General features: G+C 38.8%; 3 protein-coding genes and 1 long non-coding RNA gene across 6 annotated transcripts in view; 2 read left to right on the top strand and 2 right to left on the bottom strand.

The window, feature by feature from the left end:
• The window catches only part of fgf14 (fibroblast growth factor 14), a 109,229-nt gene extending 107,029 nt beyond the window's left edge, over nucleotides 1-2,200 (bottom strand). The window contains exon 1 of the mRNA XM_020609410.1: nucleotides 1,331-2,200. Coding sequence (XP_020465066.1) covers nucleotides 1,331-1,538 — 208 coding nt within the window. The 5' untranslated portion in view covers nucleotides 1,539-2,200. The remainder of the gene's footprint in view (nucleotides 1-1,330) is intronic.
• Nucleotides 1-16,978, top strand: part of cfap97d2 (CFAP97 domain containing 2) — a 17,174-nt gene extending 196 nt beyond the window's left edge. Inside the window, exons 2-9 of one of the 3 annotated variants that reach the window (XM_020609407.1) lie at nucleotides 54-112; nucleotides 362-454; nucleotides 14,988-15,133; nucleotides 15,251-15,385; nucleotides 15,588-15,668; nucleotides 16,002-16,120; nucleotides 16,278-16,464; nucleotides 16,581-16,978. In XM_020609407.1, coding sequence (XP_020465063.1) covers nucleotides 15,290-15,385; nucleotides 15,588-15,668; nucleotides 16,002-16,120; nucleotides 16,278-16,464; nucleotides 16,581-16,967 — 870 coding nt within the window. In that variant the 5' untranslated portion in view covers nucleotides 54-112; nucleotides 362-454; nucleotides 14,988-15,133; nucleotides 15,251-15,289 and the 3' untranslated portion in view covers nucleotides 16,968-16,978. Of the gene's footprint in view, nucleotides 1-13; nucleotides 113-361; nucleotides 455-14,987; nucleotides 15,134-15,250; nucleotides 15,386-15,587; nucleotides 15,669-16,001; nucleotides 16,121-16,277; nucleotides 16,465-16,580 lie in introns of those variants that run through there. The other 2 variants (XM_020609408.1, XM_020609406.1) reach the window with 2 other exon arrangements.
• On the bottom strand, nucleotides 11,835-18,652 carry LOC109965410 (uncharacterized). Its single transcript, XR_002275638.1, has 6 exons — nucleotides 18,444-18,652; nucleotides 17,748-17,771; nucleotides 16,801-16,923; nucleotides 15,706-15,766; nucleotides 12,084-12,196; nucleotides 11,835-11,990 (listed from the first exon to the last, which is right to left on the bottom strand). It is a non-coding gene; the product is annotated as an uncharacterized LOC109965410 (long non-coding RNA).
• The window catches only part of cdc16 (cell division cycle 16 homolog (S. cerevisiae)), an 8,529-nt gene continuing 4,271 nt past the window's right edge, over nucleotides 17,941-22,198 (top strand). The window contains exons 1-12 of the mRNA XM_020609405.1: nucleotides 17,941-18,172; nucleotides 18,333-18,387; nucleotides 18,668-18,765; nucleotides 18,959-18,997; nucleotides 19,130-19,270; nucleotides 19,783-19,942; nucleotides 20,078-20,172; nucleotides 20,857-20,990; nucleotides 21,368-21,447; nucleotides 21,559-21,608; nucleotides 21,688-21,761; nucleotides 21,856-21,981. Of these exons, the coding sequence (XP_020465061.1) occupies nucleotides 18,125-18,172; nucleotides 18,333-18,387; nucleotides 18,668-18,765; nucleotides 18,959-18,997; nucleotides 19,130-19,270; nucleotides 19,783-19,942; nucleotides 20,078-20,172; nucleotides 20,857-20,990; nucleotides 21,368-21,447; nucleotides 21,559-21,608; nucleotides 21,688-21,761; nucleotides 21,856-21,981 (1,100 nt within the window). The 5' untranslated portion in view covers nucleotides 17,941-18,124. The remainder of the gene's footprint in view (nucleotides 18,173-18,332; nucleotides 18,388-18,667; nucleotides 18,766-18,958; nucleotides 18,998-19,129; nucleotides 19,271-19,782; nucleotides 19,943-20,077; nucleotides 20,173-20,856; nucleotides 20,991-21,367; nucleotides 21,448-21,558; nucleotides 21,609-21,687; nucleotides 21,762-21,855; nucleotides 21,982-22,198) is intronic.

Raw genomic sequence — 22,198 nt, 5'->3', positions numbered from 1 at the left:
GGGTGGTCTTCGAACAAGGCGAGTTTTTACTTCCTGTTTACTTTACTTTACAGCCCTCTCAATATTGTTTAGAAAAGTCTTGGAAGAATCTAGAAGTGCTTCCAAGTTTGTGGTAAGTGTTTTTCAACGATCTGCCATGGTTTCTGCCCAAATTTCCACTCGTCTTCCAGAAAACACCTACTGTGACTTCAGTTCAGCTCATCGTTGATGCAAAAGTCTTAGATGGAGAAATGATTAAATTGCTACGTGAAAGGCTATGCTGTGGCACTTAAGTGTACACCAACACTAACCTACAAAATTTTATAAAAATGTTAATGTTAGTAGACAGATAGTATACACTGTTTTGTCGTTGCTCCTGCAGTGTCAGCACGGCAATATAGTCCCGCTACAGTATGATGATGATCTACTATACTGCAGTTGCTGCTGAGCACATCATCTTCAGACCCACAATGAGGTAACAAGTAGCCCGTACTACACGCTGACCACCTGGGGCTTTTCTTTCCTACCTACAACAGCCTGTTGAAGTAAACATTCATTGCTTACTGAAGCACTATAATGTTTCCTTTAATTAAGTAATAGCTGGTTGTGTTGTAGTGGGGATGATGCATTGCTTTTTCTCAAAAAGTCCGCCGCTGAATCGAAAATATGTCGACTGCTCAAGTGCAGGGTTTGCATTAGTGCAGTGGAGCCCAGTTCGTGTGCTATTCGTACCTCAGCTACCCTGGCTTCTTAAAACACAAAATCAACTCAAGTACTCATATAATCACGTTTCTCCAGGCCCGCATAATGAATATTGGCCTGCAGCAGCCGAGAGGTAGACATGAAAGAATAGTCTGTGTCCTCCGTTTGCTGAAAATATAACGAGTAGCCCATTTAATCGAGAAGTGATTTTGCAGAGGAGAGATGCTGCTGCAGTAAACCCGAGGATGGAACAATCTGGTTAGGGGGAATCACATTGGACAGACTAGGTGTGCGTAGATTTGATCCACTGAAATATCATCTAGTGTGTGTGTGTGTGTGTGTGTGTGTGTATGTGTGCGTGCGTGCGCGCTATTTAAAAAGTTAGGAGATCATGGATGATGCAGGGAGGCTTTTGTGTCTGTGCGCTGTGCGTCTCCAAACCAGGGCTCGCTGATAGTAGCTGCACAAAATAAGTTGTTCCCCCCCCTCCCAGCGCCCCTGCATGATCCACTCGCTGCATAAATATGATTGCAGATCTATCACCAGTACAACAAACAAACAAATAACGCAGACCATCACACAGACACAGTCTCGCGCAGGCACGCCGGTTCACAGTGAAACGGAGTAGGCATAATGGTGATGAGCTTACCACTTGGATTCTTGTTTTTCTTAAGGCTCTTGCCACAAAGACACTGCAGCATATGCGTTCCTTTGCTGAAAATGTTCCAAAGAAACCACATTGATTTGGGCGAAGAGCAATCCAGTAGCTTAAACACCCAGATATAGATGAGATCCTTGCGGTTGCATAATAACACAATTAGATCAGTTCTCCAGGACAAGGCTACAAATTGTATCATAGAAAAATAGGTATATCCAAGTCCTATGCGTTTTCATTCACGTGGGAAAATATTTGAGTATCTGTCAGACTTCGTAATAACGATGTGTTTTCTTCTTCTGGCGTATAAAGAATGCCTCCACAACTAGTCGATAATAGAAAATATACTCTATAAATTGCATGTGTCGCACCGGGAGGAGTCTGGCCGCCAGTAAACAAACACAACTAACGTGAAAACAATAAACCACGGTGGATTTCCAAGGAGAAAATCATTGCCTATTAGTTCATCACTCTGATGAGAGGAGGGTGGATCTGCACAGCATCAAACGCCAAAGGAGGATGCATCCCATGCACAGACTGCTGCAATGATAGCCCCAACAAAACACCACATTGCCGGATCAAGTGGTTTGTCCTATAAGCCAGCTTGTTTGGTGAGGTCAGACAACGCCAACCTCGGGTTTCATTTCTTATAGTCCCATACAGCAACGTTTCTGTTAAAGCCAGGCTCGGGTTCTTGTTGTGTGTCCGTGATTCCTGGCGTGTGCGTTTCTTCCCTTTACGGGGTATTTTCCTCAACCCTTTTCAACACAACGCCACTGGCATCTCCAAAAGTACGGTGCGCCTGTATGAAAACATTTGTATGAATTTCCTCTGTTCGAAATACTGACGAGGAGGAGGGGTTAAACTGAAAGATTGGCTTTCCATTACGTAAACACGTGGTTCCTGCGCCGTCATATCAGTGATGCTCTCGGAAATTTTTATGATCCGACTGAAAATGATGTCCCAAGCAGGCTGAGCTTGAACTCTTAAAAAAGGCAGTGTCTCTGAATTCCATTTTCTCCATTTGAGCACTGCATGTCTACATTTACAACTGTGGTCTTTACACCAGTTCTTACTGATGTGTCATGTCTTTGCTCACAGTTCCTTAAGTTGTAGCAGCTTCGTGCATCCAGAGGGGTGCTAATCCAGAAATTGTGCAGAAAAGCTCTAAAGTCACAGGTGTTAGGATTCGCGTGGTGTAGGTTGTTGGGGATGTCTGTGTGAGGCTTTGTCAAGTGATCAGTGCTGATCAGAGCCACAGAGTACTGAGAGCCTGCTGCAACAGAACACTTGTAGTTCTGGGCTGGGCTGAATGAATTGATTTCAGCATTTGCTGCAGAAAAAAATGTATTTAATAAAAATGTTAATGCAGAAAAGCAACATAAAACATTCCATAAAAACTATTTGGTTCACTGATAAACAAAAAAAAATTATAATAGAGCCACATTTTCAGAGCAAATTACATTATTTCTTCTGTAATAGTATTGTATGTTTTCTTAGCTTTGTTTTGTTCCGTTATCCCTGAGGACAGAGCCCGTTAGTGTTGCTCATGACGACTGTTTCCACTGTATGAGTACTTTTCTCCAAGGATTTAAAGATTTTCCATCACAAACCAAAGGAAAAGGAGATATTGTTTTCCCCTCACTGTGCAGGCAGAAGTTGTGAAAAGACAAAGTGTGTGTGTACAGATATAAAGGACTGTTTTTGCACCAAAGACATTTAATTTATTGTACCCGTGGTGTTCAGCATTTTTCTGCTGAATGTGTTTTCCATACTTCTTATCTAGGATTTAATCACTCTTAGATCTGTCAGTGCACAAATGGCAGAAGCCAGTTTGTCCTCCACGGTTTGGAAGTGAACCCATTAGTTGCTCAGGTGTTAGATAGCGCTATAATGTTTGTTAGGGTACAAAACAGGGGCAGACCTAGAAGGTTTTGGTTGGGATGGCCAGGCTGGGGCACAAATTCACAGAGGGGTAGCACACTGGAAATATCTATAAAAAGTCATAATAAACTCCTAGTTCTATGAAATAATAAACCATACATTATTTTGAATCAAATTGTTTACTTTGTGTACAAGTTAGACTCTCATAGTGCTTTATTTAGCTAACTGCCTATGTGCCCTGAAGTAGCCATTTGTCCAGATCAAAAATCAAATAAAAAAAAAACTATCAAAAGACTACTGATGCACCATCAGACTAGTAATGTACACAGGCAAAAGACGTCCACAGTCCACGTGTTTCCCAAGGTTTATTCAGCTTTTGTGAGCAGGCAAACAAAAGAACAAAGAAAACCCTGCCTCATGTTGCTTCTCATGCTCTGGTAAGATGGTAAGAAGAAACCACAACCTGTTACCGGTGCATGCCAGTACTGTGTCTGTCTAACTACCTATAAAGGGCCCACAGTGCCACCAGCACTACCAAATTATCTCTAAAATAAACCCCAAGGTAAATTAAACGACTAATAAAGAACAAAACAAGCAAAGAAAAATAACAAAATACTGTCTAATCTAAATTAAACAAACCTTTTTTATAATTATGTCCCTTTATGGACAATTAGTGACATGTTTGGGTTGAACTCTGCAAGCAAGTGGGCAGAACAGAAAAAAAAGTTGAGGTTTGTTTAAAAAATAACCATAGCACATGAGGCTTGACAAGAGGGTTCTGTTGTGTGTTCATCCCTGAATTACAGCATTAATCCACTTTAATGACCTAGTTTTGAGGTGCCCAAATCTTGTCAGTTCCCTGTGATAACTTCCTCAGGGGAAGCGGACCACTTTCAAACAAAATTATTCCTGATTGACTTTCTTTACACTGCATTATAATTTTGCTGCATCATTGCTAAAAGATTATCCGCAAACAATTTCTTGCTGATTGTAAGGAGTAGTCATGAACCTTTCGTTTACCTACTTAGCATATGTTGTGCAGATGCTAACGCATTTACTGTGCACACACACTTCACAGGTACATGCAAGTTAATTAAGCAAGCACTTTACAAATACAAGTAAAAGTAATGGCACTGTTTGCATAAATTCCTCATGAAATGTGATTTGATCTTCACCAAAGTCACAAATATCAACAAACACTATTTCTAACACTATTTTAGAGTCTTGAGACTCTGTGTCCTCTGAGGTCAAATGGACTAACTGTGGTATCAGCACATGTCAGAACAGTATGTTGCAGGCTCTCCAGTTTTCTCCCACTGTAGAGGCCTCTCATGGGATCTTCTCTATTGATCCGTCTGCTGTAATGTGAAGTATCATTGCACCCCGGAGGATATTGTCTGACAATTGTGTCAGGGATCATTTGTGTACTTCTTTTTGACTGCCCAGGCTGCGGCCAGCAGGACATGGCTCCCAGCCCATTTTCTTCTGATGGGGAAAAGCAACTTCATTTAAAATGCACAGAGATGAATGGACTGGTTCCAGTTTTACTTGTGGTCTCTGTGGTTTTACTGAACATATTTAAAAGACTCACACACGGTGGATTGTGAAGAGTGCATTAAAGAGTGTTATTATATGAAAGGACACATGTCACATTATATAATCAGAAAAATATAAGAGCATTTAGAGAGTTAGATGATAATAGAGGCTTTTAAAAAATTAACCTTTAACTTAAAAACTGTTTGCCTTCCTATTTTTATGGGCTGTTTCCTCCTAATTAAATCATTGATCAAAGTTTACATAAATACATCTGAAATGTACTGCAGTTTCTACTAAAAACTAATATGCATCATGGAATTATGAAATGACTGTGATTTTATTACCTGCTAAAATACACTGGATGCCAGTTCATGACACAGATTAGATAGTATACTGTAACATTTTACAGTACTGAGACTGGAGGCAGCTGTGGCTCAGGAGGTAGATCAGAGCAAATTACATTATTTCTTCTGTAATAGTATTGTATGTTTTCTTAGCTTTGTTTTGTTCCGTTATCCCTGAGGACAGAGCCCGTTAGTGTTGCTCATGACGACTGTTTCCACTGTATGAGTACTTTTCTCCAAGGATTTAAAGATTTTCCATCACAAACCAAAGGAAAAGGAGATATTGTTTTCCCCTCACTGTGCAGGCAGAAGTTGTGAAAAGACAAAGTGTGTGTGTACAGATATAAAGGACTGTTTTTGCACCAAAGACATTTAATTTATTGTACCCGTGGTGTTCAGCATTTTTCTGCTGAATGTGTTTTCCATACTTCTTATCTAGGATTTAATCACTCTTAGATCTGTCAGTGCACAAATGGCAGAAGCCAGTTTGTCCTCCACGGTTTGGAAGTGAACCCATTAGTTGCTCAGGTGTTAGATAGCGCTATAATGTTTGTTAGGGTACAAAACAGGGGCAGACCTAGAAGGTTTTGGTTGGGATGGCCAGGCTGGGGCACAAATTCACAGAGGGGTAGCACACTGGAAATATCTATAAAAAGTCATAATAAACTCCTAGTTCTATGAAATAATAAACCATACATTATTTTGAATCAAATTGTTTACTTTGTGTACAAGTTAGACTCTCATAGTGCTTTATTTAGCTAACTGCCTATGTGCCCTGAAGTAGCCATTTGTCCAGATCAAAAATCAAATAAAAAAAAAACTATCAAAAGACTACTGATGCACCATCAGACTAGTAATGTACACAGGCAAAAGACGTCCACAGTCCACGTGTTTCCCAAGGTTTATTCAGCTTTTGTGAGCAGGCAAACAAAAGAACAAAGAAAACCCTGCCTCATGTTGCTTCTCATGCTCTGGTAAGATGGTAAGAAGAAACCACAACCTGTTACCGGTGCATGCCAGTACTGTGTCTGTCTAACTACCTATAAAGGGCCCACAGTGCCACCAGCACTACCAAATTATCTCTAAAATAAACCCCAAGGTAAATTAAACGACTAATAAAGAACAAAACAAGCAAAGAAAAATAACAAAATACTGTCTAATCTAAATTAAACAATACACAAAGCAACCAAACACTCAAAACAAGTACTAATTATCAATAACACTAGTGTTCTACACTTAATTATGTCCCTTTATGGACAATTAGTGACATGTTTGGGTTGAACTCTGCAAGCAAGTGGGCAGAACAGAAAAAAAAGTTGAGGTTTGTTTAAAAAATAACCATAGCACATGAGGCTTGACAAGAGGGTTCTGTTGTGTGTTCATCCCTGAATTACAGCATTAATCCACTTTAATGACCTAGTTTTGAGGTGCCCAAATCTTGTCAGTTCCCTGTGATAACTTCCTCAGGGGAAGCGGACCACTTTCAAACAAAATTATTCCTGATTGACTTTCTTTACACTGCATTATAATTTTGCTGCATCATTGCTAAAAGATTATCCGCAAACAATTTCTTGCTGATTGTAAGGAGTAGTCATGAACCTTTCGTTTACCTACTTAGCATATGTTGTGCAGATGCTAACGCATTTACTGTGCACACACACTTCACAGGTACATGCAAGTTAATTAAGCAAGCACTTTACAAATACAAGTTGCAAAGAAAAGCTATAAAAGCTAAAAGTATAAGTCTATGTACCATCATGGTAACACTTTAAGTCCCCCTGTTGAGCATTCATATGTAGTAACACAGTGGTAAGCAGATATCAATGTGTAAAAGTTGAATGATAACATAGTGGCTTCATAGTGTCATTGTGCCTGCTTAACACTATATTATAGTGTTTTGTATACTGCATACAAATGCCAAATAAGGAATTTAAAGTGTTAGCAAGATCAATATGGCAATTTAATCTAATGATGTGAAACAGTGGTTCTAATACAGGGGTATGACAAACTGTAATTGGACTGGTGGTATGTTACATGCATATTAGCATCCCACTTTGCTTTACTGTGAGTTCCTACTCACTGGTACTTGGCTAAAAGGCAACACCATATGTGATGTTTAAACATCGGCTCTAAAACCTCTCCAGTGCACCCACATTGTGACTAACAGGGCAAAAGGCCAATAGAAAAAATTGAGAAATCCCACACACATAATAACTCCTCTTTAAAATCTATTCCAACCAGCAATTTTGATTATTGCAGAGCTAAGAGCAATGATACAGTGCAATTAGATGCCCTTCACTGTATAAGCAAGCCAGCCTGAATGAGTACAGAGCCCTAGTTATACAGTTTAATTCAGGAAATACAGCACAATAACAGTTTCATAGTATGCACGTTAACAGAGTAGAACTGCGACAAAACCATCATCTTTATAAAAATATGCATGGCAAAAATTCACAACTACTTCCAAAGACAAAAAATATTGTTTTATATGTTTTTTAAAAGATGATAAATAGTTTTAAAGAACTTGCTCAGTGGTTTTCAATGGAACTGAGCCAATCTAAAACTTAAATAACCTGCCTCTGTCCTCACAGTAATGAATATGTCTTCAATTATGTGGAGTCTTGTCACTGTAAAGGGATAAATCGCCCATCATGAGCCCTTTTCTTGCTCGGTGAATGGGCTGTACTAATTTTAGGCCACCGACTCTCCTCCCACCAGACTTCGAGGCTCATGTTCAATAAACCCTGTCAAGTTTCATAAATATCAGGAGATAAAATCAACTTTGGTGTAATTTCAAGGCTTTAATTAATCTAATGGTGTTTGTGACAGTGTAAGGATTGGCATTCTTTGTTCCTCTGACAAGTGACTTTTTCCTCTCTATTAAAAGCCAAAAAAGCTCCAAGACAACCTCGATTTCATTGTGGAATTACAGTATTGTCTGTATTTGGAGACACTTGTCACAAAGGTGTTTGGTTATAAAGGTTCACAGTTTTGCTTTGGGGCAAAACAAGAAGTGTCTTCACTGAACAGTCACCCAAAGCATGAGAAAGGGCCCACATTCAAAAAGAGTGGTGAACAATAGCAATGAATGCTTCAGTGTTCACTCTCCTAACACGTGACGACGCTGGCCCTTTCATAATCAACATGTTTGCTTCCTTATCTTGAAAACACTTGAAATTTTTAACATCTAAGTTCTGATTACAGTTGAATTTGATCTTTTGCTTTTAACAACTTTGGTTTTAAGTCATTCTTCATGTTTCTCTCAGAGAGTTGCGTTGCTTTACTCGACAGTATATGGTTGTAACAGTGCAGTTACATAGTCGTGAAGCTTCAGTCCACCAGAATGTAAAGCTCTATACAGCCATGCAATTGATTGGTTCCTGTAGTGCCAGTAAGATAATCAGTATGCTTTATCCTACTCATCTGGTTCAGGTAGTGATATGATCAGGTTATTTTGAGTGCTAAGCATGAGGTGGAGGTTTCCTCATGAACTGCTTCACTTCACACTGGAGGGTCCCGTTTCTTTGGAATATTCGATCTACCATATTCAGTGACTGTGAACGCTATCAGATGTTTTTTTGGAATATTCGACCTACTATATTCAGTGACTGTGAACGCTATCAGACTGGTTTACTCGATTTAACATCATTTGTATTAATTAATTCTGCAGTACGTGTATACCTAAACAGGTATTTTTAACCCTATGGTGAAAAATAATGTTGTGTAGTCCATAATATATGTGTATGAATAATGGTGCTCTTTACACCTTTAGTGTTTTGTTATACTGTTGAATATGGTGCCTATCGGCAGTAGTCATGGCCTCGCATCCCCTTTGTTACACATACTGTAATGTCTATTTATCTCATTAAAACGATTACAAAAGTGGTAATACAGCTTTCAAATTCACATTATCCTCTCCATGACAGCAGCCAAATGTCATGTCTCAGATTTTGGAGCATTCAAGTGCTCATGAAAGGCAGCACAAGTCAGCTGTAGACTTTCAACAGCATTAACACACAACAATAAGAAATATGGATCACAAGCTAGTTTTAAGTCTCTTTAGTTTCCATACCAAGTTGAACATAACTAGAACTTGAACACTGTTCATTCTTGGTTTTGTTTAGCTTTTTTTTTTACCTTTATTTTTTTAATTTGTATTTCTATTCTCCGTTTCCAAGTCACTTGAAGCCCACCAGATAAATAACAGGATTACGCATATGACTTCAGAAGACCATATATCTCCATCATATTAAACAAAAGTTTTTATATTATTTAGACATTTTTGACCAGGACAAAGCATGAGATAGAGGCACATATGTTAAAAACAGCAGGGAATAGCCTGTCTGATGTGTAATATTTCAGAAGAGTTGTTTGCTTTTTGCAAGTTTTAAACCAACATACTGTACAAGAAGGGGGACCTTGCCAGTAACCAAGAAGCTGAGATGTTCAGAAGAGGTGAAGTTGCCAAGGGAAACAAGAGAACATTTATAGTTGCGAACAGAACTGGGGTTACATTTAAGAGGTTAGAAATCTGCATTTGTATTAGCTTACTGTAGTTGATTAATCCAGCTTGTTTCGATACTCACTTCAATCTGGCTAATTTCTTTTCTTCATAACTCATTCTACTGTTATGTAACAGCACTGTGGGCCTGTGTAAAGGCTTCATCTTTTATTATGTATACCCTTTCATGGCACAGATCTATCAGCAATATAGGCCTGCATGGGTTTGAGTACTAAAATGGGGCAAACTTTCTACATCCAGGAGGAAGTGCACCATGTATGCACCAAACTGCCATCAAAAGAACCACTTTTAGAGGTACAAAGCGTATTTCCAAGTCAAAATATCCATTCCTCTGTAGCTCAGCAGCATTAATGGAGCAGCACAGCTGAGAGTACGGTGCCTTGGAGTCGTTACCTATTCCACCATCCATTAGCTGAAAATTGTGTTGACTTTAAAACTACCTTTTATGTATCAACTGAGAAGGGCTTTCAGAATTTGTTAGAGTGGAGGTTTTGTCACTGTTAACCAGGGGAACTGTATGGGAATTAGTTTAGTTTGGAGTTTCACACAAAGGCGTATAACACTGCCACATTAAACACTGAATGCTGTGTTTTCAACAAGTTCTGATATGACTAAAGATTATTCACAGTCTTCCCTATCATACCAGATACTACAGCAACAGAAGAGTCCACTCCAAAAGAAGTTATTAGTGTGCCTACAAATCTTGCTAATGTCTGTTTCTATGTATTAAAAGGTCATGACAGCATTTGTAATCCCTTATCAGTGCCAATCTGATAAATGGTCACTAAATATGCAGAGAAAATGAAGCTTTTAATTGTTCTCATCCAGTAAAACCTATTCTGATGTGGCATTAGAATTAAATAATGAAATCCATGAGAAAAAATTGTTCTTTTTAACAACAGATTGCAGGTGACTGTTCAGTATTCCAAACAAACAGGCTGGGAGCCAGTGTGAAGCAGCCACCTCTAAACACAATCTTCTCAAGGGACCTGTTGCCATAGTCATTTTCCATCACACAGATTGTAAGAAAGTAAGACTTGATCCTGACCTTGGGGAAATGAACAGACTCCCAGTGATCTCACTGTGATTTTGGCCACAGGCAAAGACAAAAAATATGAGCTCTGAGGGGAGTCCTGGTATTTGTCTCAGTCAGTGAAGACAGGGCGGCCGACAGGGGAGCCAGTGTTTCTTTTCAGTGGCTTTAGTGCAATAAACCAAGTAAAGAAATGTGCAAAAGCTACTTGAAGTTTCCTTAAGTTCATTTCTACATATCAAATATTTGTCTCATTTACAGCAGTTATGTTGTGGGTCAATTTGACCCGCAACATAACAGGAGGGTTAAATTATTCAGTATGGATCCTAACAAAAAAAACTTCACCACCAATGTTAAAACAACATTAGAAATATAACAAAATTATCTTTGGCCTTATTTGGCCATATTTAAAGTGCTTCCAGCCCTGCAAATGTAATAGCTTTATTTTATCCTTCTTGTTCTAATATTTATACGATATATTGTTTCCAACAGATCGTTATCTTTACATAATGCATCTTGGCACTAACATCAAAACTGGCTTTGTTTGTAAAAACAATACATGTACAACATGCACACACGCAGGTTCGGTTGTGTTGACGTGTGTAGCAGGTCTTACTGTAATCCCCCTGTCCCAAAGCGGCTGTTTCCTAGCTCTTATTCCCACAACAGTGCAAATTGCACTTCCCTGGGATGGGTAGCATCCGCAGCCATTTTCAGTAGCTTGTGAAACAAGTTTCATTATTTTAAATGCATAAAATAATGCATAATTAATGAGGATACTTGCATAGTTTACAGAAAGCATTTGGTTTTTCCATGTTTATATGATTTTTGCTCATGTTAAAAAACAGAAAAGCTGCATATTGGCTATTATGAATAGAAGACACGAAGTAAATGATTGCATGAACATTCGCCTCCTTTAAAATTACACACATCAAGCATAGCTGATTAAACCTGATATTTTTATATGTGGTATTGCATATTGAATATAGGTGCAAATATGGGGGGGGGGGGAACATTAATACTTGATAGTTAAACTACTTCAAATACAAAGAACGATTCCAGACAAACACACACCAATTTTACTACTAATGAGTCAAGAAAAAGACACAAGAAAATTTCTGAAGCACTATCCCTCAAAATATGAGGTCAGTGACTGTGACACAGCTGAAAATGGGCCCACAGCAGAACAGTCTTTGTGTATGAGGGCAACCAGTGTGGGGACCTCGTGGTGGCCACACGGCTTTGTGCAAATAGCAAATTGTTTTTCTCTGCGCTTGAATATTGCAGGTTCTCTCTTTGTCTGTGCAGATTTCCTCCAGGTGCATCAGTTTCTTGCTACAGACCAAATATGTGCATGTTAAGTGAATTACAGACTCTACTGTATATTGCCCAAATCTGTAAATGTGAGTGTGAATGGTTTTACCCTACCTCTTGTCCAGTGTATTCTGGGATGGAGTCCAACATCCCCCACAATTCCAAGTCAGTATAGCTAATGGATGCACAACGCTTGTGAGGGTTAGGGGTCAAATGAAGCGTGTAGTCTACAAGGGAAACAGCAACAACACAACAATCTCAAACATAAAACCACAGTTATACAGAAACCTCTTCAAAACAACATGAAGATCTCAGAATTTATTTCTTCTGATCAGTGTCAAACTAATCTTAATTACAGTACATCATGTACTGGAGTGAACAGTACAAATAAATGTTATAACTTGTTGAATGTTTTGTTTATACAGTCATGTGAAAAAATTAGGACACCCTTTGAAAGCATGTGTATTTTGTAACATGTTTTAATATATGGTTATTTAATCTCAATTTTAACAATACAGAGAGATTAAAGTAATACAACTAAACAAGTAAAACTGAAGAAAAGTCTTTTCAAGATCTTCTGTAAATGTAATTCTACAAAAATGCCTATTCTAACTGAGGAAAAACATAGCACACCCTAGCCCCTAATAGCTAGTGTTACCTCCTTTGGCTGAAACAACTGCAGTGAGACGGTTCTTGTAGCCATCTACCAGTCTCTGACATCGGTCTGAGGGAATTTTACCCCACTCCTCAATGCAGAATTGTTTCAGCTATGAGATGTTTGAGGGGTTTCTTGCATGTACAGCCCTTTTCAAGTCACCCCACAGCATCTCAATGGGATTCAGATCTGGACTTTGACTCTGCCATTCCAGGACTCTCCATTTCTTCTTTTTCAGGCAGTCTTTGGTTGATTTACTAGTATGTTTTGGGTCATTGTCATGTTGCATGGTCCAGTTCCGCTTCAGCTTTAATTTTCTAACCTATGGTTTCACATGTTCTTCAAGCACCTTCTGATACACAGTAGAATTCATGGTGGATTCTATGATGGTGAGCTGACCAGGTCCTGCTGCAGCAAAGCAGCCCCAAACCATGACACTTCCACCTCCATGCTTCACAGTTGGTATGAGGTTCTTTTCCTGGAATGCTGTGTTTGGTTTACGCCAAACATGTCCTCTGCTCTGGTGTCCAAATAATTCAATTTTGGACTCATCTGTCCAAAGAACATTATTCCAGAAGTCCTGGTCTTTGTCAACATTCTCTCTGGCAAATGTCAGTCTGGCCTTGATGTTTCTCTTAGAGAGCAAAGGTTTCCTCCTTGCACGCCTCCCATGCAAGTTAAACTTGTGCAGTCTCTTTCTGATTGTAGAGGCATGCACTTCTACATCAACAGTAGCCAAAGCCTGCTGTAGGTCTCGAGATGACATTTTAGGGTTTTTGGAGACCTCTTTTAGCATCTTGCGGTCTGCTCTGGGGGTGAACTTGCTGGGGCGACCAGACCTGGGCATGTTGGCAGTTGTTTTGAAAGCCCTCCACTTGTAGACTATCTTCCGGACAGTGGAATGGCTGATTTCAAAATCTTTTGAGATCTTTTTAAATCCCTGAATCCCATTGAGATGCTGTGGGGTGACTTGAAAAGGGCTGTACATGCAAGAAACCCCTCAAACATCTCATAGCTGAAACAATTCTGCATTGAGGAGTGGGGTAAAATTCCCACAGACCGATGTCAGAGACTGGTAGATGGCTACAAGAACCGTCTCACTGCAGTTATTTCAGCCAAAGGAGGTAACACTAGCTATTAGGGGCTAGGGTGTGCTATCTTTTTCCTCAGTTAGAATAGGCATTTTTGTAGAATTACATTTACAGAAGATCTTGAAACGACTTTTCTTCAGTTTTACTTGTTTAGTTGTATTACTTTAATCTCTCTGTATTGTTAAAATTGAGATTAAATAACCATATATTAAAACATGTTACAAAATGCACATGCTTTCAAAGGGTGTCCTAATTTTTTCACATGACGTATGCTTCAGTATTTATGATCTTTTTTTTTTTTTTGAAAAATACAATAAGTATTGTTGCACTAAACATTAAATTCACAGTTTATCATGGTGCATGAGAAAAGGTGAGGCAATCATTTATTACATTTGGATCATTGTGTGAGTGATATGATTGTTCATTCTGGCCTGAGATTTGAATTATTAACAGTAGTGATATGAGTTGCATCAAAAAATTGTCATACCCAGCTCTGGTCAGTAGGAGGAAGTGTTGTAATGTAGATCCATTCATTAAGTCTTATCACCTCAATGGGATTCATTCAACAAATTTTTAATGATGAGCTTTTCTGTATTAAATTATCTGGAAGATATTACACATTAATATAATTCAACATGATAACACAGCACAGTATACAATAATATACGCTACAGTGTGTGTATTCATTTGAATTTAAAGTATTTTTATCACTTTAAATAAATCTAAATAATTGTTCATGATCCGGCATGGATCTACTGTGTTGTTTATGGCAATGGATCTTCATTGTGTGTCTTCTCTATAAACTGTTTGTAATGAATGCGTTTGTTAGATGTAAGTTTCCAAGTAACTGTTACCAAGGCTGTAATGGTCTTCTAACACCAGCGGGAAAATACAATAGCTTACTTCCCCATGACCTCGTTATTTGAAGTATTTTTTTCAATTAAATATAATAGTTCTACATTCTGTTGAATTATTTCACTATCAGTTTAACAGATCCATTAAACGTTTACTCTAACAAGTGTTTATAAATTAGTGCCACTTCTCATCTTCCTTCCAGGGATGAGTAACGGTTTAAATGAGCACAGACACACTGTGAAAACTTACTTTGTATTCCATTTCATTTTGAACTAATGGTGTCTTCACAGAGCTGCTCACTCTCTTCACAGTCTCCTCACTAATTAGCCTATCTCTATGCCTGTATGCGTTTCTGTGTGCGGAGCTTGCTAAACAAGTTCATCGTTTGAAACCATTCATTCATCCCCCCCTCTCCAGCTGCTGTCATGGCAACTGTGTATGACTGGCAGAAAACAGACTGCTGTCTCTGAGCTCCGGTTAACCTGGAGGGTTTAGAGCATAAACACACTCCTGGGCAGATCAAGAGCTGTGATATTGAGACACCAGGGCAGCCACAGACTGAGGTGAGTCCAAAACGCCTGAGGGGACTGGGTTTGCAAGTAAACTGTCATATGATAAACTCTGGACCTCAGCATTTATGCAAAGTGATACATCATTAAAATGAGTGTTTCTTTTTCTAGTAGCGGTGGGGGGCTTCTAGTTGCCTTCACAGGACAACAATGCACCATCGAGCATATCAACCCCTGCTTCCCACTGGGAACAAATACCTTCAGCAGAAATGGGACAAGACTTTGTATGATTTGCACAGGAGTAAGGTTAGGAGCAAAATATATTTGGGGTTTGATTTAATAACTTATCATCCTGATTTGTTCCTATTATCCTAGATTCTAAAAGTCTTGACCTTGAGCTTTTATTCTAGTCACAAGTTAATCAAATTAAGTATTTTCTCCATCCAGTTAGTGTATGTTGAAATCTCAGTACCTGAGACAAAGTTGCATGTTTTGTTTGTTTCCCAAGGTGAAGTCAGCTAAACCAACAGTAAACATGACTCCACCAAAGACCTATGGTCACCTGGCTGTTAAGTTGAAGAAAGAAAAGGTTGCTCTTCATCTCTCATGCTATCAACTCAACTCACTTCATGTCCTTAGGGTTGCAGCAGATGTCTGATATTTGAAACCATCCAGTGAAGTCTCAAACTAAGAAAAAAAAGTCAAATCAGAAAGTATTACCAAATTAAATTAGAAATTAATCACATAGTATAATTGAACTTCCATCCATCCATTTATAATTGAACTTCAAGTGATTAAATGCAATAACAAGGTTCTGCAACAATTAGAAATCTTTTCTTTTTATGTGTCTTAAAAACTAGCAGCTCTTCCACCTACTCTAACTACATTGCTTTTTACTTTAATTATATTTTATTGTATTAAGCTCAGAGAGGATTGGACAATGAAGATTGAAAGGGAAAATGATATGCTCATGAAGAAAATATCGCACATCATGATGACAACAGGAGGAGTGGACAACAGGAATTATTATGACAGAAAAAGGTTAGTTAAGGCTTTGTTTTGTATTCAAAGTGGCAGAACCACCAGTGTCAGGAAAAGTACAAATGTAAAGTCAAGCAGTAAATTGTATTGCCAAAAATGAGGTGGCCTTGGAAACTAACTACCCAGTTGCACAGCCTGATGTTGTTCCTCATTGCAGCCTTGGGAAGGAGAAGCAACAGCTGGAGTTACTCCGTATTACCAGGGAGAATCAAATGATTCTGTTCCGTCTGAGCCAGTGCAGACCTCACTATAATGTAAGAGTTTGGCATGAGGACTGGCTCAAAACTCTTAATGTGATGGACAGCATTACACGTTACCCACACAGAAGAGCAAATCAGCAGAAGGTTGTGGTTTGTTCACTGAGCACAATGCACACTGTAGATTTGCATTCAACTACTAAACTGTGTTACGATCTTTACAGTATACCATAATAAATATTTCATTTTATGTGTCATACCAGAAAGAACAAAAATTGAGCAAGCAGAGCAGTGATTGTGATGAAGAACAAAACATACGAACTGATACAAACACATACAGCCCTGCAAGCAACAAGACAAATGGTGAAGCAGAATCTGAGGAAACTGAAAACTGGACAGAAACCAACAAGAAAGTGGAGATACAGCAGGACACAGATACACAGCCTTTTTCTGGATTGAATGGACTTGGGAAATCCATCTCACCAGATGCTTCTGAAAATGCAGGTTCTTCTGACACAATTCAAATTACAACAGATAAACACCCACACTCTGTTGAAAAGGTTTTTCCTCCTGATGGAGCTGAAATGTCCAATACACCTCATACACCTAAAACACACAAACAGGGGACCACAAGCACAGATGAAGGATAAAATACCCTGTTGTTTTAGCAAAGTTATACTGGAACAGTCTTAACTTCAGAACTGGACCCAGATATTGAATGGTATATATGAGCCTTAGTACAAATCAGTGCTTTTGGCTGTGTTCTGAGATAATTTCATAAACAAAATACTTATGTTGATCTGTAGCCTAAAATTCACAAACAGAAAGCCAAATAAACCCTTGTAATTTATTTGATTTTTTCATGACAAATAAAAAGAATTTTAAAATGAATCAAACAGATGTGTGTACATATGGTGTTTATATTTGTAAAATAATTTTGCAACTATCTACTGTGAAAAAAGTGGAAAAAAATGTTAATGTGGAACTTTATATCCAGTTTCCTTACAGCCCAGTTTAGCAGAACAGTTGTTGGACAAACAAGATGATGGCTGCTTTGAGGGCCATTTACATAGGATTCATAAAATCAATATTAGAATTTGGGTGTATGGTGTTTGGATCGGCAGCAAACACCACGCAAAAGGTTTGATTATATTCAAGGCTGTGTACGGGTGCATTTAAAATGACTCCAACAGCAGCACTGCAAGTGAAATTGGAGACATGCCACTTGAAATGAGAGGGACACAAATATCATTAAATTACTGGATTAATTTTCAGGGCCATAGTCCAGATCATCCAGTACAAAGCACCTTATAACCATGCTGGGATAGGGAGACGAGGGAAACAAAAATGTTTGAATGGACAGCAACAATGATGGCACAACTAAGAATACTTCAATTAAACTTCAGTCTAATACCATCTCAGCTACTTACTGTTGTCACAGTAGATTTTACATACTAGAAACAAAGAAGAAAGATTAGTTTATTGTCAATTAGTACACTATTCAAAATAGGCAAAAATAACTGTGGAAAAAAGAAACAAGAACATGTCACATTTTTGGGGGAGGGTTAATAACTTCGTGATCCACACTCCTTATCAATCCGTGGCGCTATTTCACCAATGTGTATTTAGCCAACCTTCAATGGGCATCACGAAGAAGACGAAGGAACCTACAGTAGCCGCGGATTTGAGTTTGCGCAGCTAGCATGCTAACAAGTACAACATTTGAGTGTACAGTTTGATATACTATTTTTTCTTTCTATAAGAATGATATGCCTTTGATAGTCAGAGCATAAGCTTTAAAATCAAAATGAATCTTGACAGTCTTCGAAAGCGAGTACGGCTGTACATTGACCAGGTAAGAGCTGAATTTCCATGTTGCTAGCTAGTGCTAACTTGTGAGCAGCCCTGCCGTCAAAGGTTTGCCTGCTTGGCTAACGTAAAGCTATCTCCGAGGAAAAACTGTTAAATCGAGTGCCTCTTACGCTTTCTTTCTTTCTTTCTTTATGTGTTCACAGCAACAGTATCAAAGTGCTCTGTTTTGGGCCGACAAGATAGCATCCCTTTCTCATGGTGAGTTAGCGTCGTTAATGCTGTTTATGACTAGCGCGTGTGTGATAGCTACTTACCAGCTTGACACCTAAAGTTACAAAGCTAATGTTAGTAGGACTGGTGTTTTATAGAGACAGTATTAGTGTTTTGCCTCTTTTCTGTTTTTACCGTTACGTACTAACAGTAGCCACGGCACATAACAGTAGTTTGTCAACAACTGTAGACTGTAGGTCCTGGCTCTTACTGTTGCTGAGTAGCTTGTCAGGGATGAGACACTAACGACTCTTTGTGTGGCATACAGAGGATCCCCAGGACATTTACTGGCTAGCGCAGTGCCTTTACTTGACCTCACAATACCACAGAGCCTCCCATGCCCTCCGTTCACGAAAACTTGACAAGGTAATTACGGGTTATAGGGGAGCTATTGATATATGCAAAACAATTTGCTGCCAAGTCAGTGGTAATATGGATATTTGTGAGGATACTATGTGTAATGTGTGGAATAAATCAATCACAACAGAGTCAGAAGCATAACCTCCCTTAAGTCAGTCCCCAAACTGAAACATTTTCTGAAACGTTTTCTCTTGCACAGTTGTACGGAGCTTGTCAGTACCTTGCTGCTAGGTGCCATGTAAGTAACTGAGAAGTACAGCTACTGTATCAGTTCTAAATTCTCCCCTACATGTTTATTAGTTGCAGGATATCATACAGAGAAATGTGCTAGGTATTTTTGATAATTTGTGTGTTGTTTGTTTGTATTAAGTATGCTGCCAAAGAGTTCCAGCAGGCCTTGGATATTCTGGATGCTGAGGAGCCAGCTAGTAAGAAGCTGCTGGACAGGAGTGTAAAGGAGGACAGTGGAAAACCAGACTCAGCTAAGGACTGGGACATGTCCCCTGCGTCTGTAAGTCGTTAATAGAAAAACAATGAATACAGTTTTCTTGAATCAAATCCTCAGCATTGCTCTGTGATGTTTCTTTGATAGGGAACACAGCCTGCCTAAAACTATTCACATCAGCCAGTGGCTAATTTGTCTGCTCAAACTTATATACCTGCTGTACTGTTACTACAACAAGTTTTTGTTTATGAAATAAAAAGTAACAGTGCATTAATGTTTGAAAAGGCTTGTTTTTATTGCCTGTTTGCTGCAGAGGTTGTACTTACTTTTCACTTAAGATATATGTCATTTTCCCACAAGTGTCCAAACGTTTGTATACAACTGTATGTCATATGCTGTTGGCATAAAATGTTTTTGTGTCCGGATGTGAATTCTTTCAATTTGCTGCCTTGGTTTAGTTTGTGTTGTGGATGGAGCATTAACACTACATGAAATTGTGAGTAATATCCTGGATATGTACTATAAATTCTGACCTCTGCCCTCCTTTTTCTGTTCTCCTTTCCTCTGAAATATTTCAGATCAACAGCTCAATCTGCCTCCTACGTGGTAAGATCTATGATGCCATGGACAACAGACCACTGGCCACATCCAGCTACAAAGAGGCCTTGAAACTGGATGTGTACTGCTTTGAAGCCTTTGACCTTTTAACTTCCCACCACATGTTGACTGCACAGGAGGGTGAGGCCAATCTAATCTGTGACAGTGATGTGCACTGGTTTTTAATCTTTTACAGATGTGTGCCTTTTTTTAAAATAGTTTCGATAACTTCTGTAATGGTTGTCTATGTGATACATGTTGTTCATTTTTCAATAGAGAAAGAGTTCCTTGACTCTCTTCCTCTGAGTCAGCAGTGCATTGATGAAGAGGAAGCGCTGCTACACTTCCTTTTTGAGAACAAGTTAAAGAAGGTAGGGGAGATCTGTGTTTAGGCTTTAAATTATAATGTAATGCTTTTGCTCATCATTGTGAGTGTAAGGCTGGTGATATTTTGCATTTTTCTTGTTAAGCAATTTTATAAAAAGACTAAAACCAACAATGAATTGACCAAACTAACACATATTGTCTGTAGTTAAACCCTGATTTATCTTATTCCTCTGTCATGGACACATTGTTGAGCTGTTGAGAGCTGCTGTACCAGAGTCAAATTCCTTGTGTCCAACACACCTAGCCAATAAAGCTGATTCTGGTTGTTGTTGTCTAAAAAAAAAATTTTAAAACACAGGGATGAGCCGCACTGTTGCTCTGGATGACATGCTCTTTCATTATAGTCAGCATGGGCACTGTAGTATATTTTAGGTCAGTCCCACATACAACATCCTGCTTTATTGTTTAATATTAGCACATAGACAGAGAGAGCTGACTACCAAATGGTGCTGTCAAGCTTCAAGGTTAATTAGTATTCAGTTAATATTAATAAAAATGCAAATGTATGTTGATTACTTGGCCTGTTCTTCTCCTGGCCTCTTTTCATCAGTCTCCTTTCTGTGACCTTCTTTTATTCATTGTCCCACCTACTCAGATGTAAGCCCTGCACCCACCTTTCAAACACATGTACTAATACACACACTCTCTACTTCTCCTTCCTACTGCAGTATAACAAGCCAAGTGATTTGGTGGTGCCAGAGATGGTCAATGGTCTTCAGGACAACTTGGATGTAGTGGTGTCTCTTGCTGAGAGGCATTATTATAACTGTGATTTCAAGATGTGCTACAAACACACATCAATGTAGGTGTCTACAGCTTGTTTGTTGATAATGTTTGTAAGTTTGTCAAATTATTCTGCAAATAGTTTAAAAATTTGCTTCTCGGAATGTGGAGCCTACATCCACTACACCAACATCATATACTGTAACATCACACAGTTAAGAGATTTCTCAGCTGTTTAGACAATGTGTTGCTTGCTCTACTGCAGAGCTTTGCCTATGCTTCACACCTTACTGTGAAATTTATTTTTAATGGATAATGTCATTTGTGTCTCTTGTTTCATCTAGCAGCTGCCGCTCTCACCAATGTCCAAATAGTAGTAGAAGAACAGAATTTAGCTCAGTGTCAGTATACGAAAGTTAAAGGACTACTTAATGCAGTTCTGTTTTTGTATTTCAGGGTGATGGTTAAAGACCCATTCCATGCCAACTGTTTACCAGTCCATATAGGAACTCTAGTGGAGCTTGGAAAAGCAAATGGTAAAATAAATACCAACCACTGATCCACACATAAAAATGTGTAGTTTGATTGCTTTACCTGCCCATCATTATTCATGTTCAGTGGTTAATTCTGCTCTGTTTTCCTTGCAGAGTTGTTTTACCTCTCGCACAAACTTGTCGACTTGTATCCCAACAACCCAGTAAGTGTTGTTATTATATCTCTTTGACCTGTTTGCCTACTTTTCAGTGTTTTAAGTTGAAATAAAAACATTTTACTAGGTATCCTGGTTTGCTGTTGGATGCTACTATCTCATGGTTGGCCATAAAAACGAACATGCTCGGCGATATCTTAGGTATGTGTTTGCTCAAAAGGAAGTACAGTGATGTTTCGGAATGCATTACATCTATTTTTCAGTTGAATATACATGGGTTGTACATCTCTTGTAGTAAAGCCACCACCCTTGAGAGGACATACGGTCCTGCATGGATTGCCTATGGTCATTCATTTGCAGTGGAGAGTGAGCATGACCAAGCCATGGCTGCCTACTTCACTGCTGCACAGCTGATGAAAGGGTAGGTACCTCACTGACACTTCCTAGTGTTCTCAACTCCATGTATTTTTATAAGTGTATTTTTTAGAGTTCTCCCGGGCAAAGTTTTATGTGAAAAAAAAAATCCCCAAATCATAGACAAAGCTCATCTGTTTAATCAGCTGATGTTCTGTGAACACTCAGTTAAGCACTGCAGCTGAACTGTTTTATGTTGAGAAGGAGATGATGCAGGCACAAGC

This window comes from Monopterus albus, unplaced genomic scaffold, assembly GCF_001952655.1.
Source record: "Monopterus albus unplaced genomic scaffold, M_albus_1.0 scaffold99.1, whole genome shotgun sequence".
Taxonomy (NCBI): domain Eukaryota; kingdom Metazoa; phylum Chordata; class Actinopteri; order Synbranchiformes; family Synbranchidae; genus Monopterus; species Monopterus albus.
The sequence above is the reverse complement of the archived record's forward strand: the minus strand, read 5'-3'. Positions and strand labels throughout refer to the sequence as shown.